At 48.7% G+C, this 16,152-nt stretch overlaps 4 protein-coding genes and 1 long non-coding RNA gene across 6 annotated transcripts in view; 3 read left to right on the plus strand and 2 right to left on the minus strand.

Annotated features, from left to right (window-relative positions):
- ncoa1 (nuclear receptor coactivator 1) overlaps positions 1-60 on the plus strand; it is a 31,910-nt gene extending 31,850 nt beyond the window's left edge. Inside the window, exon 17 of the mRNA XM_062468032.1 lies at positions 1-60. This exon is cut by the window's left edge and continues 1,837 nt beyond it. The gene's annotated coding sequence lies outside the window, so the exon portion shown is untranslated.
- A 229-nt stretch (positions 61-289) lies between these two features.
- On the plus strand, positions 290-4,741 carry LOC134024973 (uncharacterized). The gene is made up of 2 exons (XR_009930955.1): positions 290-342; positions 607-4,741. It is a non-coding gene; the product is annotated as an uncharacterized LOC134024973 (long non-coding RNA).
- Positions 4,742-4,981: 240 nt separating this feature from the next.
- On the minus strand, positions 4,982-6,386 carry ptrhd1 (peptidyl-tRNA hydrolase domain containing 1). Its single transcript, XM_062467518.1, has 2 exons — positions 6,140-6,386; positions 4,982-5,490 (listed from the first exon to the last, which is right to left on the minus strand). Exons 1-2 carry the CDS (start codon positions 6,347-6,349, stop codon positions 5,320-5,322), a joined length of 381 nt encoding a protein of 126 aa, XP_062323502.1. The 5' UTR covers positions 6,350-6,386; the 3' UTR covers positions 4,982-5,319.
- Positions 6,387-6,974: 588 nt separating this feature from the next.
- LOC134025127 (uncharacterized) lies at positions 6,975-13,253 on the plus strand. Of its 2 annotated transcripts, XM_062468009.1 has the most exons (8): positions 6,975-7,112; positions 7,508-7,667; positions 7,756-7,851; positions 8,628-8,671; positions 8,765-8,789; positions 10,541-10,960; positions 11,058-11,180; positions 11,850-13,253. In XM_062468009.1, the coding sequence occupies exons 3-8, from the start codon at positions 7,835-7,837 to the stop codon at positions 12,067-12,069; spliced, it is 849 nt and encodes a 282-aa protein (XP_062323993.1). In that variant the 5' UTR covers positions 6,975-7,112; positions 7,508-7,667; positions 7,756-7,834; the 3' UTR covers positions 12,070-13,253. The 2 variants fall into 2 exon arrangements, with proteins under 2 accessions (XP_062323993.1, XP_062323992.1); XM_062468008.1 differs by lacking the exon at positions 6,975-7,112 and having other exon boundaries at positions 7,119-7,667.
- slc25a27 (solute carrier family 25 member 27) lies at positions 12,268-16,135 on the minus strand. Its single transcript, XM_062468007.1, has 9 exons — positions 15,668-16,135; positions 15,326-15,532; positions 15,064-15,148; positions 14,860-14,982; positions 14,512-14,624; positions 14,227-14,311; positions 13,295-13,387; positions 12,781-12,883; positions 12,268-12,404 (listed from the first exon to the last, which is right to left on the minus strand). Exons 1-9 carry the CDS (start codon positions 15,783-15,785, stop codon positions 12,333-12,335), a joined length of 999 nt encoding a protein of 332 aa, XP_062323991.1. The 5' UTR covers positions 15,786-16,135; the 3' UTR covers positions 12,268-12,332.
- Positions 16,136-16,152: the final 17 nt, after the last annotated feature.

Consider the following 16,152-nt stretch of genomic DNA (forward strand, 5'->3'; position numbering starts at 1 on the left):
CTAGAACCCCGACTGCAGTACACACTACAGCAGCGCCCAGCCCAGACAGGTCCACTAGGGAGGAGTGTGGGGGTGGAGAGTGGTAGGGCTGTAGGGGGGTGGAGAGTGGTAGGGCTGTAGGGGGGTGGAGAGTGGTAGGGCTGTAGGGGGGTGGAGAGGGGTAGGGCTGTAGGGGGGTGGAGAGGGGTAGGGCTGTAGGGGGGTGGAGAGGGGTGGAGAGTGGTAGGGCTGTAGGGGGGTGGAGAGTGGTAGGGCTGTAGGGGGGTGGAGAGTGGTAGGGCTGTAGGGGGGTGGAGAGGGGTAGGGCTGTAGGGGGGTGGAGAGGGGTAGGGCTGTAGGGGGGTGGAGAGGGGTGGAGAGTGGTAGGGCTGTAGGGGGGTGGAGAGCGGTAGGGCTGTAGGGGGTTGGAGAGGGGTGGAGAGTGGTAGGGCTGTAGGGGGTTGGAGAGTGGTAGGGCTGTAGGGGGGTGGAGAGTGGTAGGGCTGTAGGGGGGTGGAGAGTGGTAGGGCTGTAGGGGGGTGGAGAGCGGTAGGGCTGTAGGGGAGTGGAGAGCGGTAGGGCTGTAGGGGGGTGGAGAGGGGTGGAGAGTGGTAGGGCTGTAGGGAGGTGTCACAGACCTCAGCAAGCAGGAACACAGTTCAGTTATAGAAGACTGCAAATCAAGAGGCTGGTTCAAATCTTTCCTGTGTTCAAATCTCCCTCACATGGTTTGTGAATCTCTTTGTGTCCGGTTGAAATACTGCCCTGTGTGCGTTTGTTTAGAAGGCCAACAGTGGTTCAGCCCAGCCGCCCTAAACATCCATCCTGGAGTCCTGGTCGACAGACAGGCTCCTCCTCCAGACCCCAGCTGGCTTCAAGCTGCTCTCGCAACACAACTGCAAACCAATTCCAATTGGAAGACTTTGATTAAAACGATATTGACTATGACAAAAAGCTAGTCATATTTCTCACCAAGTTACGTGTCTGTTTTTTAGTGTCCATTCAGAGTGTTTGGGTTTAGCAGTGGCTGGACTGCCGTCAGGGACAGCAAGCACACGGAGCAACAGGACAGAACACAAGCAGACAGAATGTACGAGGGAGATGTGGCTGTGTGTGTTCCCACGTGGACAGCCTTTGCCAACACACACACACCACCTGGTCTGAATACCTCTGATAGGACAACTTGATCTTTTCGTGGATGCTTTCTCCTGGCCATTTGAGACCTTCCTGTATACAGTAGCTCGATGGTCATAGTGTAAAACCAAGACAAAAAAGCAGACGTTTGAATCGCAGCGTGTCAGTGTGAACAGTTTGGTTGTCTTGGACATGATATATGCCAAATACAAAGCACCATTTACACAGTGTGCATTGAAACATTTCAGACATTCTTTTATGCAAGTGCTGCTCATAGACAAGACCCCCAGTCTCCTCAATACAGGTACAAGGTAAATAATCCTAACTGGTTAAACATGTATATAACAGACAATGTGAATATGTATTTGTTCAGAATCAACAAAAATGTAGTGCTCCAAGGTTGTGGTAATAACTACTCACTTCCATATTTTATTTTCGTGTCAATATATATGGCTGAGAGTGAGTAATACTGTATATCTTGTGTTTTAAGATGGAAACTCAAATTATGTCTTGATTTGATTTCTTCTACTTTTCTCGTTCTTCTGTCGTAGATGCCTGCACGTGACCTGTAGGTGTCACAGCTCTGTATGAGAGAGGGTCACGTGACCTGTAGGTGTCACAGCTCTGTATGAGAGAGGGTCACGTGACCTGTAGGTGTCACAGCTCTGTATGAGAGAGGGTCACGTGACCTGTAGGTGTCACAGCTCTGTATGAGAGAGGGTCACGTGACCTGTAGGTGTCACAGCTCTGTATGAGAGAGGGTCACGTGACCTGTAGGTGTCACAGCTCTGTATGAGAGAGGGTCACGTGACCTGTAGGTGTCACAGCTCTGTATGAGAGAGGGTCACGTGACCTGTAGGTGTCACAGCTCTGTATGAGAGAGGGTCACGTGACCTGTAGGTGTCACAGCTCTGTATGAGAGAGGGTCACGTGACCTGTAGGTGTCACAGCTCTGTATGAGAGAGGGTCACGTGACCTGTAGGTGTCACAGCTCTGTATGAGAGAGGGTCACGTGACCTGTAGGTGTCACAGCTCTGTATGAGAGAGGGTCACGTGACCTGTAGGTGTCACAGCTCTGTATGAGAGAGGGTCACGTGACCTGTAGGTGTCACAGCTCTGTATGAGAGAGGGTCACGTGACCTGTAGGTGTCACAGCTCTGTATGAGAGAGGGTCACGTGACCTGTAGGTGTCACAGCTCTGTATGAGAGGGTTAGCGACTGCTGAATGTGATTTTACTGAGAGACACAGTGTGGACTGGCTTTTGTACGGGTTAATTTAAAAAAGGCCATATTATTTAATTTCTCTGTTGTCAAAAAGTTTGAACAGATCTTGGGGAAAGTGGAACCGGTGTTTTTGTGAAGCATTGCCTTGTCCTACTAGTATATAGAAGTGGGGTGTTAGATTGCCTGATGTAGTTTTATTGCTTTGTCTGAAGTAATGACCAAAGTTTCAAACGTTTAATGCAGTATTCAATTGGACAAAACAATTGCTCAGCTCTCTTGAATGAACCGCTCCCTTACAGCGCTGGTAGGAATCACTATTAACAAGAGATGCACTATGTACTTCACTGCTACAGTTTGTACTTGTTCATCGCTACTAACTTCAGCTTTGCATGGAATAGCCTTTAGCTTCTATTTCTTTTTCAACACTATTATGTCGTAAGACAAGTGACCTACGTATATGGACTAAAGTATTTTTTGTCAACATCTTTGGAGTTCGCTTCCCAAAGAGCGGTCTGTCAGACGCCTTCGCTGTTGCCATGACTCCCAGACTGCAAACGGCTCGTCTCTGTTTACAGGAAGTTAATCCCATCAACAGACAATATCGCTATGCACCTTATAGACGAGCATGTATCAATACTACTAAAGGTATTATCCAGATAGAGTAGAAGTTCAGATACAGAAATCACCACCGGGTATTTTAGGCATACTTTTTTTTCAGTTTCCCCCCCTTTTCAGTCTCCGCAAATGGGGTTGACGGAAATGCTTGGACCGTTTCCGAGCATCGAAGCTTTTAACGGAGTCTCACAGACGACGAATAATAGTTCCATTTATTTAGCCTAATACTTTATACCAAATTTGAGGTGCCTCTTGTGTGTATTTTCTGCATAGAGGGTTGCTCCTCGCTGTTTCGTAATAATATTCTTATTGAGGATTTTCTTATCTTTACCTTTATAAAAAAAAAAAAACACGTTTGCTGTATTGTACATGATGTTTTCTATTAGAAAGTTGAATTAATCCAGGAATTTGCAAGAAATACAATCTAGTTTTGCACTTTATACCAGATTTACTTAGAGGAACGAGGCCATTTGAATACCTAAGTTCAAATCTACTATTTGGAAACCTAGAGGAATCCCCCTGAATGTATTGGAATGTAGGTAATCCTCGGATTTCTCAGGTTCTTTGTAAAGAACTTGGTAGTATTTTCCCATTTAGATGACAGAGCAAATAGTGTCCCTCTCCTTCTGTGTGTTGCCCGGGCCTTCCACTAGTTTAAACTATGCCTTTCCTCTTCAGGTTAACCCTTGTCCTGGCCTTAGCCATGCTAACTGCACCCTGGTCACACCCTTCAGCTTAAACCTATTCAAAACATTCCTCTGCTGTGGTTATTCCCCCCTCCCACCATCCTTTCCTGCGTAGCCACGCTGGTGCAGAGCTGTGACGATGTAGACCCATGAACACAAACTTGTCATTCTCAGCCCGCTCGGTGCTCCCCTTGGTCTAATGGTAGTCCCTCTGGCTTGCAGACCTGGGTGAGATCCCTGTTATAGAGCAGACTTGTGTGTGTTTTCACCCCCCTGTCCCCTCCCCCATGTCCCACCTGACAGCAGACTGCTTAGACAGCCAGACCCTCAAGGGAGCCCCTCCCAGACTCCTCCCCTCCCAGACTCAGCCCCTCCCCTCCCAGACTCAGCCCCTCCCCTGCCAGAATCACAGGAAATGTTTGCTGATGTGTTTGTAAAGTAACTTAAGTGCTGCCTTATTGACTGAACTTGGTGGATCTCGCCACTTGCTGGGCAATGACTTCACTCTGGCTCAACAACCAGGTTCCACTTTCTCCCCTGTAAAATTAATATAAATAAATATATATATATTATACATTTTACTCATTTTTGTCCGGTTTTGTATATCCTTATTGTGTAAAACTATGTTTGTAGAGAGGCATCTAATGGAGCAGCTTTGGAACTATAATGAATGAGGGTTTATCTGGGATGAACATATGCATGTTTCTGTGTCCAGATCCCCTACCTTTCCTAGGATGACAACTGTACAGGAAGTCACAGACAGGAAGTCACAGACAATCACACTCAGGCTGGGCCAGCACCACAGGAAGTAACCTGCAGGCTGGCCCAGCACCACAGGAAGTACCCTGCAGGCTGAAAAACAAAACAAAGGTCTTTTTTTTTTTTTTTTTGCACCTACTGAAACAGTCTTATGTGTCTACGTTAACGTCCCAAGCTGCTCTGACTGGGTTTACACACACACACCGTATGTTCTGTCGCTCACCCGAAGGTGAGGATGCTGACGAAGTCGACCTTGAAGCAAATGATGCTTCGACTAACTAATCTATAACATCCATGAATGTGAGAATGCACCACATTGCAATAAAAGCACCATTTAAAACTAACCTTCTGGTGATTATGTCTGTATTTTATTTTTTGTGTCATTTTTCCTTCAACTTTGCTGTTTTGTTTCTGTGACTGCATGGCAGTGAGAAATCGTTCCTACATCGCTCCATTTTAGCAGTGACCTGGTTTCACCAGCATGAAATGACCACAACCATACTAGAATAAACAACCATACTAGGATAACCATGTACTGGGAAAGACTTGAGCTGCAACTACAGAATGACATGCACGACCATGGATGAAGATCACAAACTAAATGTCACGTTTTTATTACCCCACTGTCTCAAGGACTCCACAAGTGATGAATCTCATGGGTCATATTTGTCATGTTAATTCATACTTCAATGTATTTACATGTACATGATACTTATTTACATGTAAATTATTCTTATTTACATGTCCAGTGGACCCATTGCAGAGGCAGATTAAGGATCTATGTTGATGTGATCTCTGGGGATACCAGCCATCTTAAATAGATCAGTTTTTCACTTGTCTGTCTGAGGGCTTTGTCCTCTCTCCTCGACCCCTCCAGCTCCTTCAAGGCTCAGGCACAGGTCCCCCAGTACCGTTCCCGGGGTCATTTGAACAGTTTGAACTTGCGCAGGAGAGGATGCACGGTGTCTTTAGGGTACGGCTTCAGAGCCAGGCAGGTCGGCACGTTCTCCGGCTGCTCGATCCACAACTTGTGAGCCACGCCCTTTTCCGTCAGGGTCTCCGCGAGGCTGGAGAGAGAGGCCTGGTCTGGAGCCTGACAAACACAAAGACACTCTTGAAGAGAAACACCTTCACAGACATCTCAATCACTGCTCATCAGCACTGAGAAACACGTTGAATGACAAGCAAAGGGTATGTGCCAAAAAAATAAATCGGTAAGGACGATCCACTGATGACTGATTTCTGTTCAAAGTCTTGGTCGACACAATAAGGAGCCGAACTTAACCCTTGTGTTATCTTCGGGTCATTCTGACCCATCAGTCATTGTGACCCACCGTCGTATTGCGACAGATTTACCGCATACAAAGACAAAGTGAAGCATTTTCTTTTAACCGTTGGGCTGTCTCAGACCCCCCACATTGCAAAGGTTAAAAGAAAATTATTTTAATTTGTTTTTGTATTGGGTAAAATTGGGTAAACACAACGATGGTTCGTTATGAACCTTTGGGTCATGTGACCCGAAGGCAGCACGAGGGTTAACGAGAATTGAAAAGTGAAATATCGACCCAACAACAGTTCACTGAATTTGCCCACCCACGTGCTTCCAGAGCAACGATGCCGCAGCATCAACTCCGCTTCCACTTGGTTGAACTAGACTCTACATGCTGGCGTAGTAACTGTCAGCTATAATGAATACAATACCACATTTTCACGCAAACATTCGGACAAGACTCTCTAGATACCTGAAGCACTACTTTGTGCATGGTGTCTAGTTCTGCCAAGTATTCTTGCGTGTCGGCGTCGTTGTAGTTGAGGTGTATTGCGGCGGTGGCAGCATGGCAGGCTTGCGTTATAACCGCTCCTAAAGGCCAGGCCAGCGTGTGGACCAGGTCAGACCGTACTACGACGTACTGGACAAGCCGCCTGGGAGCTGCGGACCCCGGCGTCGCCATTCTCAGATGAGTGTATTCTGGATACGGAACTAAAAAAAAAAAAAAACTGGTTTGTTTACTTTCCGGTTTAAAGAGCCGCGCATCCAGTTTTATACTTCTGTGCCATCGTGTGGTCAAAAGGGGAACAGCGTCATTAAGACTAGCAGTAGGTTACAATAAAATGTAAATTTGTTTCCATTGCATTCCTGCTACATTCTGTGTAATGCAGTGCTGATTGTGAATTTCCTGGGTTGGGCAGATTTTAGGTTTATTACCTGTAGGAGCCTACTTCAAACATCATACATCGAGAAACACATTGTGTGTGCATCGGTACAGTTAGTGTTATGCTGGTCATTTGAATTTCCTTTTTTTTTTGGTTTTTCTCTAACCGTAACTCTCTACTAACTAACATTAGGAAGCTATTTATGTTCATAAGTATACAGTCTGCAAATTAAAGCCAGGCTCAAACACGTGGCTTGCTATATAAGGTCATGTAACTTGCGGAGATGGAGGAGGTACAGGACTGGTTTAAACATAAAGCACAACTCTATGCATGCGGTGTGTGTGAGTTATGTGAGTGTAGCTGCCAAAGAAGGCGTGTTATCATGTTGAACCATCATGCCAAGAGAGAGCCAAATGATTTCCTGGGTTATGTAATGGCTACTCTGACTAAAACTTCTTGTTATTTCCTCCTCCAGAGGAAGGGTGTAACCGGTTGGACCCGAGTTCCTCTACACAGCAGAACCGCTCTGGACTGAGATGAAGACGTGATCCAGGGCAGGAGGTGAGCCCATCACATCAGTCTCTACCCGCTGAAAGACTGGACACTAAAGAAGGGAAATATGTACATTAATATGCTTCGCTCTATTGAACTGATGCTATCTATTAAAATAACAGTAGAAGTAGTTGGTGCGAGTGACTGTTGATCGTGCTGTTGAGTACGGCAGAGCAGACAGAAGGAGAGGTATGTAGTTCCTGAGTCGAAGAGTTCGTGATTCACTTTGTAACAAAGTTACAGGCACAAACGGGCCTTGAGAAGTAAACATGAGGGCAGGGAGCAGACAGACATGGATCTCAGGACGGAGAGGAGGGAAGGGCAGCTTGTATTTCAAGATTTTTAAAGAAGTCTTGGTCGGTTTGAAGTTTATCAGTAAGATTAACTCACTTATTTGAATCTAGAAAACCGTTTACCCAGAGAAGGATCTACTTCCCCAGCGAGCGAGCGAGTGACACAACACAGAACCCCAACAAAGCTGTATGTTGATGTGATAGATCCAGGGCAAGGTGAGTCCACCTCTGTGTTCTGCTGATGTCACGTCATGAGAAAGTGATGTCACCTCTCTAGCTAGTTGTTCTGTATTGGTAATACTGGTATGCAATGCGGGCTTTTCCTACGGGTGTCAGCAAGGAACATAATACCATCATACATAACACTAGTGTAAGACTTCCGGGTTGTGTAGAGCGAAAGCGCGTCTTTATCATAAGCAACAGACAATTTGACGGATAATGTCTTCATCAGGAAGGTTAGTAATTTCTTTGTTTATGATTTACAATCATACTTAAAGCGCATTCCTCAGAAGGGAGGGATCTTCATCATTTCTGTAGTGCAGATGTAAAAGATTATAAGCAACAAGCCTTGCAGGCTAGCATGTCAGCTATGGAACACGAAATGCAATCTGTGTTGCGTAGTCCAGTTTGGACCAGAATAAGTTAGATCTACTCTCCCCCACGCCAGAGCCTCACAACTCTGAACACCGAAATGTAATGTTGATAGTTTATGGTTTCAGAAGGAAACCTTGTTGAGGCGGAAGCTTTGAGAACGGAGAATATTCTAGAACACAGCTGTCATGACAGTGGTGGACGGTTTATGTGATGTGCATTGATGTGGCTCAATGTTCGTAACGTGTGGTGTGGCAGCCTTTTCTTTAAAGATTAAGTAGAAGTATTATATCTATAGCAAAATATATTGGCTAAAACAAAACAACTATTGAACTGTATAACTATAGTTATGTTACTACTAAACTACTGAACAACAACTAAACAACCATATAAAAAATAAGTAACTATAAAAACAAAACTAGAATGTATTAAAACAAATTCAAGGCAATATAGTGCTCAAAGAAACAGTGCAGGGCACGGAGTGTGACATCAATTCCTGTAGGAAGCGTCTCGTCTGCAGTTGTGACTTTTATAAAGAGGAGGAGGAATACTGACAGTAATCCCTTCAGGTTGTTTGTCACGATGCAAAAAGGCTGTGAAAATACACAGCAAACAGACATCTCCACTTCCTCTTCAACAGAGACGCTGACCTCAAGACCAAGTATGATCGCCTCTTCAACGAAGGTACGTTGTTTTCATGTTGTCTGACATGTTTAATTACTGGTTAAACCACCAAACGACTCGATCTTTCATCGTCTCAACCTGTCTCTCCTGCAGCTCTTCAGCTGGCAGACCTTCCCAGGTGAGTCTCCACACACACGCTCTCACACCAGGCTGACTGAAGACTCGTGTTGTAGGGAGGTGGAGGGTGTGTGTGTGTGATGTTGTAGGGAGGTGGAGGGTGTGTGTGTGTGGTGTTGTAGGGAGGTGGAGGGTGTGTGTGTGTGGTGTTGTAGGGAGGTGGAGGGTGTGTGTGTGTGGTGTTGTAGGGAGGTGGAGGGTGTGTGATGTTGTAGGGAGGTGGAGGGTGTGTGGTGTTGTAGGGAGGTGGAGGGTGTGTGTGTGTGGTGTTGTAGGGAGGTGGAGGGTGTGTGTGTGTGGTGTTGTAGGGAGGTGGAGGGTGTGTGTGTGTGGTGTTGTAGGGAGGTGGAGGGTGTGTGTGTGTGGTGTTGTAGGGAGGTGGAGGGTGTGTGTGTGTGGTGTTGTAGGGAGGTGGAGGGTGTGTGTGTGTGGTGTTGTAGGGAGGTGGAGGGTGTGTGTGTGGTGTTGTAGGGAGGTGGAGGGTGTGTGTGTGTGGTGTTGTAGGGAGGTGGAGGGTGTGTGTGTGTGGTGTTGTAGGGAGGTGGAGGGTGTGTGTGTGTGGTGTTGTAGGGAGGTGGAGGGTGTAACCATGTGTGTGTGGTGTTGTAGGGAGGTGGAGGGTGTGTGTGTGGTGTTGTAGGGAGGTGGAGGGTGTGTGTGTGTGGTGTTGTAGGGAGGTGGAGGGTGTGTGTGTGTGGTGTTGTAGGGAGGTGGAGGGTGTGTGATGTTGTAGGGAGGTGGAGGGTGTGTGGTGTTGTAGGGAGGTGGAGGGTGTGTGTGTGTGGTGTTGTAGGGAGGTGGAGGGTGTGTGTGTGTGGTGTTGTAGGGAGGTGGAGGGTGTGTGTGTGTGGTGTTGTAGGGAGGTGGAGGGTGTGTGTGTGTGGTGTTGTAGGGAGGTGGAGGGTGTGTGTGTGTGGTGTTGTAGGGAGGTGGAGGGTGTGTGTGTGTGATGTTGTAGGGAGGTGGAGGGTGTGTGTGTGTGATGTTGTAGGGAGGTGGAGGGTGTGTGTGTGTGGTGTTGTAGGGAGGTGGAGGGTGTGTGATGTTGTAGGGAGGTGGAGGGTGTGTGTGTGTGGTGTTGTAGGGAGGTGGAGGGTGTGTGTGTGTGGTGTTGTAGGGAGGTGGAGGGTGTGTGTGTGTGGTGTTGTAGGGAGGTGGAGGGTGTGTGTGTGTGGTGTTGTAGGGAGGTGGAGGGTGTGTGTGTGTGGTGTTGTAGGGAGGTGGAGGGTGTGTGTGTGTGGTGTTGTAGGGAGGTGGAGGGTGTGTTGTGTGTGGTGTTGTAGGGAGGTGGAGGGTGTGTGTGTGTGGTGTTGTAGGGAGGTGGAGGGTGTGTGTGTGTGATGTTGTAGGGAGGTGGAGGGTGTGTGTGTGTGGTGTTGTAGGGAGGTGGAGGGTGTGTGTGTGTGGTGTTGTAGGGAGGTGGAGGGTGTGTGTGTGTGGTGTTTTAGGGAGGTGGAGGGTGTGTGTGTGTGGTGTTGTAGGGAGGTGGAGGGTGTGTGTGTGTGGTGTTGTAGGGAGGTGGAGGGTGTGTGTGTGTGGTGTTGTAGGGAGGTGGAGGGTGTGTGTGTGTGGTGTTGTAGGGAGGTGGAGGGTGTGTGTGTGTGGTGTTGTAGGGAGGTGGAGGGTGTGTGTGTGTGGTGTTGTAGGGAGGTGGAGGGTGTGTGTGTGTGGTGTTGTATGGAGGTGGAGTGTGTGTGTGTGTGGTGTTGTATGGAGGTGGAGGGTGTAACCATGTGTGTGGGGTTCTTGCAGGTCCCAGGACAGGGTGGAGCGTCTCGTCTCTGACGAGGGCTCCTACGTAGCTCACGGAGGAAGCTACGACACTTTCCAGTTCCAGAACACGTGTGTTCTGGATTCCCTCTTAGCTGGGATTCACTTCCTAGACATGCAGTTTCCCCAGATCCAGGAACTTTTCTCGACTGATCGAACCGTCGTTGCAGTTCTACGTTTCATGCACCATGGGGAGTATAACAAGGCAAAGGCGTTGTGGCTGATCAACTTGAGCCTTCGGAGTGGTGACAACCGCAATTTTGACAGTCAATTCGTACAAATCAGGGGTTATCCCGGCGACCACCTGCCCAACTTCTCAGACCTGGTGTGGGCCACCTTCCACTACGATGAGGACAGATTCAGCCCTCGGCCTGAAGACCCGCTGATGAAGATCACACTAAAGTACGTTCTCCCTTCCTCCTGCTCCACCAGGGCCCTGTACTCTGACTGTCTCCTCCTGCTCTGTCTTCTGAGAACGTCTGGTGTCTGTGTTCTCCAGGGCCTTCCAGGACTACGGGGACGTGAAGCTACTGGGTGTTCAGAGGGCTCAGCTGGTCCTGGTGTATATCGATGGGCGCATGGACACCCTACCCCCTCTCTCTGTTAGGGATGACTGTGGGAGGTCAGCACCTCACCGTTCACAATAAATCAAAGCAACATGTAGGGGGGATTTAAACTGTGACCTCTTCATCTGCAGTCAAATTTAGTGTCACCACCCCTCTCTGACCTCTGACCCACACCACCCTCTCTGACCTCTGACCCACACCACCCTCTCTGACCTCTGACCCACACCACCCTCTCTGACCTCTGACCCGCATCACCCCTCTCTGACTTCTGACCCACACCACCCCTCTCTGACCTCTGACCCACACCACCCCTCTCTGACCTCTGACCAACACCACCCCTCTCTGACCTCTAACCCACACCACCCCTCTCTGACCTCTGACCAACACCACCCCTCTCTGACCTCTGACCCACACCACCCCTCTCTGACCCACACCACCCCTCTCTGACCTCTGACCTACACCACCCCTCTCTGACCTCTGACCCACACCACCCCTCTCTGACCCACACCACCCCTCTCTGACCCACACCACCCCTCTCTGACTTCTGACCCACACCACCCCTCTCAGTTCAGCACAAGGCTGTGGTGGTGGGTATGGGAGGGGTAAGATGTGAACAGAGTCGTGGTTAGAGCATTTGACTGCATATCAAGAGATCGCAGTCCATTCCCCCCCCCCTCCCGTAGCATCTGCTAGATGAATAAAACATACCTATCTCAATACGTCAGGACGTACACACTGGAGTTCCTGTTGCTGGGGGAGATCACGCCTCACGACAACCACATGGTCCTGTACACCAATCTGATTGGCCGGTGGATGATCTTTGACGCCGCAGCAACCCCGGGTTTCCAAGCGGTTGAATGGAGCCAGGCGGCTGAATGGAGCAAGGCGGCGACACACTACTTCCCCTCCCTGGCCGCGTACGTGTGGAAAGAACACCAAGAGTAGCCAAACACTGCAGGATTTATTTTTTTATTTGTTTTTCAAATGTAATTTAAATGTTGTTTTTTATAAACTTTTATACAAATCTTGATTTACTTTATAAGCTATAACAGTGCCTAAACATAGACATAGTGAAAGGGCTTCTATTTCATGGTCGGCATTTCAAACATACAGTTCTCATTCTAATTAGAACTATTGTGCATACAGTAGTTAACATAATGTTATGAAGGTTGTTATTTTGATGGTTAGAAGACAGACCCAGCTGGTGTTCAGAAGGAGCCCACTCCCAGGGCCTTCCTGGTCTGCTCAAAGGTCAACCAGAAAGTCAGAGACCAGGGCGCCTGCAAAGTTGACATCAGTGTTACTGCTGTTCTAGGTTATAAAACAGCTCGTTTTGTAACGCACTGTCACATATCATTAAGTATTTTCTGCCTGAGCCTGTCACTGTGCAACACGAGTGTTCGGGCAAGGCTGTACATTAGTTACATTAGCTACCATGTAACTACATAGCAACACTTTACATCAGGAAATGTTGTGTTTGTACAATCAGACAGGACTACTGTACCCAGGAAACGGACAGGAAGTGGGCCTACTGTACCCAGGAAACAGACAGGAAGTGGGCCTACTGTACCCAGGAAACAGGAAGTGGGCCTACTGTACCCAGGAAACACGAAGTGGGCCTACTGTACCCAGGAAACAGACAGGAAGTAGGCCTACCATTCTCATCCAGGTGGGCAGGAAGCCTTTGTAGAGGGACAGGAAGCCCTCTCCTCTCACAGCTTGCAGCAGGCAGTCTGTAGAGGACCTGTACAGCAAGCCCCTAGGGACAAAACACTACACTGCTGAAGTGCAGAGTCTGAGTGAAGTAGAATACAATAGAAAAAAGTAGAGTAGAACTATTGTCCATCCAGGGTGGACATTGTTACTGCCTGCCAGAGACCTTTTCATTCTCCACCACATGGATCTGAATGTCCTTTACATTTCTAAAGGGGGTGGGCGTGCAGAAATCCATCTCTAGAAGAGGAAGCTGCTACGTTAGTTTAATCACTAACATGAAGCAAACGTTTACCACTTCTTCATATATAGTAATTAAGCTGTTACTATGGTATGACCTTGTAAAAAGATATGTTGTAATTATGGAATATGCTGTAGTTTTTTGTAAAGATAAAAACGATACACATGGTTTAATATACAGGTCTGTCTGTTTCTGTCCTGTCATTGGCTCACTCACCTTCCCATCATATCTCTTGGCTGGTTCATTATTCGGGTTTTGATGACATCAGCAGGCGTTCCCATGGTTGCAGCCACCAAACCTGAGCATGTGCTGAAAATTTGTGTGTATGTGAAGGGGGGGGGGGGGGGCATATGTGTGTATGCATGTTTGTGTGTTAAAAGCACAGGTCAACTGGTCTAGTACACCTGGTCTAGTGTCCATGGTCTAGTACACCTGGTCTAGTACACCTGGTCTAGTACACCTGGTCTAGTACACCTGGTCTAGTACACCTGGTCTAGTGTCCTTGGTCAAGTACACCTGGTCTAGTACACCTGGTCTAGTACACCTGGTCTAGTACACCTGGTCTAGTACACCTGGTCTAGTGTCCTTGGTCTAGTACACCTGGTCTAGTACACCTGGTCTAGTACACCTGGTCTAGTACACCTGGTCTAGTACACCTGGTCTAGTGTACCTGGTCTAGTACACCTGGTCTAGTACACCTGGTCTAGTACACCTGGTCTAGTACACCTGGTCTAGTGTACCTGGTCTAGTACACCTGGTCTAGTACACCTGGTCTAGTACACCTGGTCTAGTACACCTGGTCTAGTGTCCTTGGTCTAGTACACCTGGTCTAGTGTCCTTGGTCTAGTACACCTGGTCTAGTGTCCTTGGTCTAGTGTACCTGGTCTAGTACACCTGGTCTAGTACACCTGGTCTAGTACACCTGGTCTAGTACACCTGGTCTAGTGTCCTTGGTCTAGTACACCTGGTCTAGTGTCCTTGGTCTAGTACACCTGGTCTAGTACACCTGGTCTAGTACACCTGGTCTAGTGTCCTTGGTCTAGTACACCTGGTCTAGTGTCCTTGGTCTAGTACACCTGGTCTAGTGTCCTTGGTCTAGTACACCTGGTCTAGTACACCTGGTCTAGTACACCTGGTCTGCTGCGTACCTGGCCAGGCTGTGACAGACAGCGTTGTCCTGCAGGGAGCTGTTCCTGAGCAGGAAGTGCTTCACCGTGTCGTAGGTCGTCAGATCTAACGAGGGGAAACATGGAAGGTGATACACAAGTTACAGTACTGTGGCTGTTACACCTGTTACAGCACGCTAGCTATTACACTGTTACATCTGTGAAAGGGCTGAGGGGGGGGCAGCTGAGGGGGGGGGGGCAGCTGAGGGGGGGGGCAGCTGAGGGGGGGGGCAGCTGAGGGGGGGGGGGGAGGCAGCAGGGCCCTACCTCCCATGTTGACCAGCGCAGCCCTCTGCACGTTGGGGACCCATCCTGCCCACAGGCCCCGGACCCCTCCCTCAGACACAGTCTTCACCAGGGCGTGGTACACTCCCCGCACCCTGCAGGGTCACACACACACACTGTTAAGACACATGCACACACGTATACTATTTATACACACACACACTCCCCGCACCCTGCAGGGGGTCACACACTCACCCTGCAGGGGGTCACACACTCACCCTGCAGGGGGTCACACACTCACCCTGCAGGGGGTCACACACTCACACACACTCACCCTGCAGGGGGTCACACACTCACACACACTCACCCTGCAGGGGGTCACACACTCACCGGGGGGGTTTTTCCTCCAGTCTGCGCCTCCCCTCCATCTGCATCTGGACCTTCACCAGGTCTGTGGGACTGGCCATGAACTGGCCCAGTGCCCCTGCTAGCATGCCTCCCAGCACGGCCTTCCTGCACACACACAGGGTCACACACACACACACACATTGAAGGTAGTGTGTGTGAAGGAGGTGTGTGTGAAAGTAGTCTCACCACAGAGAGAAGCTGTTGTCTGCAGAGCGGCCCAGCACTGACTCCCTCAGCTGCTCATAGGTCACCATCCTCACTCCTGAGTACACTAGGACACACACACACTCCTGAGTACACTAGGACACACATTCAATCATCTTCAGTCATTATGCACATATGTTTCTGTAGTTATTAGTATATAAATATTATATATGTGTTACCTATGTGTCTGTAGTTATATATATTATATATGTGGTACCTATGTGTCTGTAGTTATATGTGGTACCTATGTGTCTGTAGAGGGCGGGCGTGACCCCCTGCCACAGTTTGAAGGGGCCCTCCTCCCGGACGATCCCCAGGGCAGTGTGCATCATCCCCCGGTACGGAAGTTGACCTCCCCCCCTCCCTCCCCCTCCTCCCCCAGCAGCCTGGCGGGCAGCGGCCTCTCCCTGGATCTGCAGCCTGGTCTTGGTTAGGTCCAGGGGGAATGTCACTGAAGGGGGAGAGGGGGGGGGGATAAATACAATTAATCTCAGCAATCAGGTACAGCAGTAAATGAGTCGAACAACTGATATTTCCATGCAGACAAAACAGGGGCAGTAAAAGCACTATTGGCGTTAGTAGTTACCCATTTCGGCGACGACAGCTGCGCACGCGGACAAGACGAACTTTGAGACCCGTGGCCATTTGGATATCCCTTCTTCCCCTCTTCTCAACCCTCCCTCTTCCTTTTGACCCATTTTCATATTACTAATAATCCTGCGCGTATTTGAGAGTAGCGGAAGAACGCTGCATCTCTGTCACTGTACTACTGCGTCTCATCGTGCACCTAATGCCGTTCAACCACCCGGCTAACATGCACGAGCTAGCCTAGTGTCAAGCTGCCACACGTGCGCTACTAAGCGCTCGAGGTGACATGCTGTCCTCGGTGTCCGTTCGGTTGTTTACCTTGCTCCACGGTACAAAGAATTCATTAGAAAAAAAAGAAAACCGGAAATGTAGTTAAAACAAATGAAAGCCTACCGCTTTGAATAAAGAGCTGTGGACTGAAGTAAACTACAAGTCCCAGACATAGAAGCACGCAATGTTGACAACTTCTACGCACCGCCTTCA

This window comes from Osmerus eperlanus, chromosome 8, assembly GCF_963692335.1.
Source record: "Osmerus eperlanus chromosome 8, fOsmEpe2.1, whole genome shotgun sequence".
Classification (NCBI taxonomy): Eukaryota; Metazoa; Chordata; class Actinopteri; order Osmeriformes; family Osmeridae; genus Osmerus; species Osmerus eperlanus.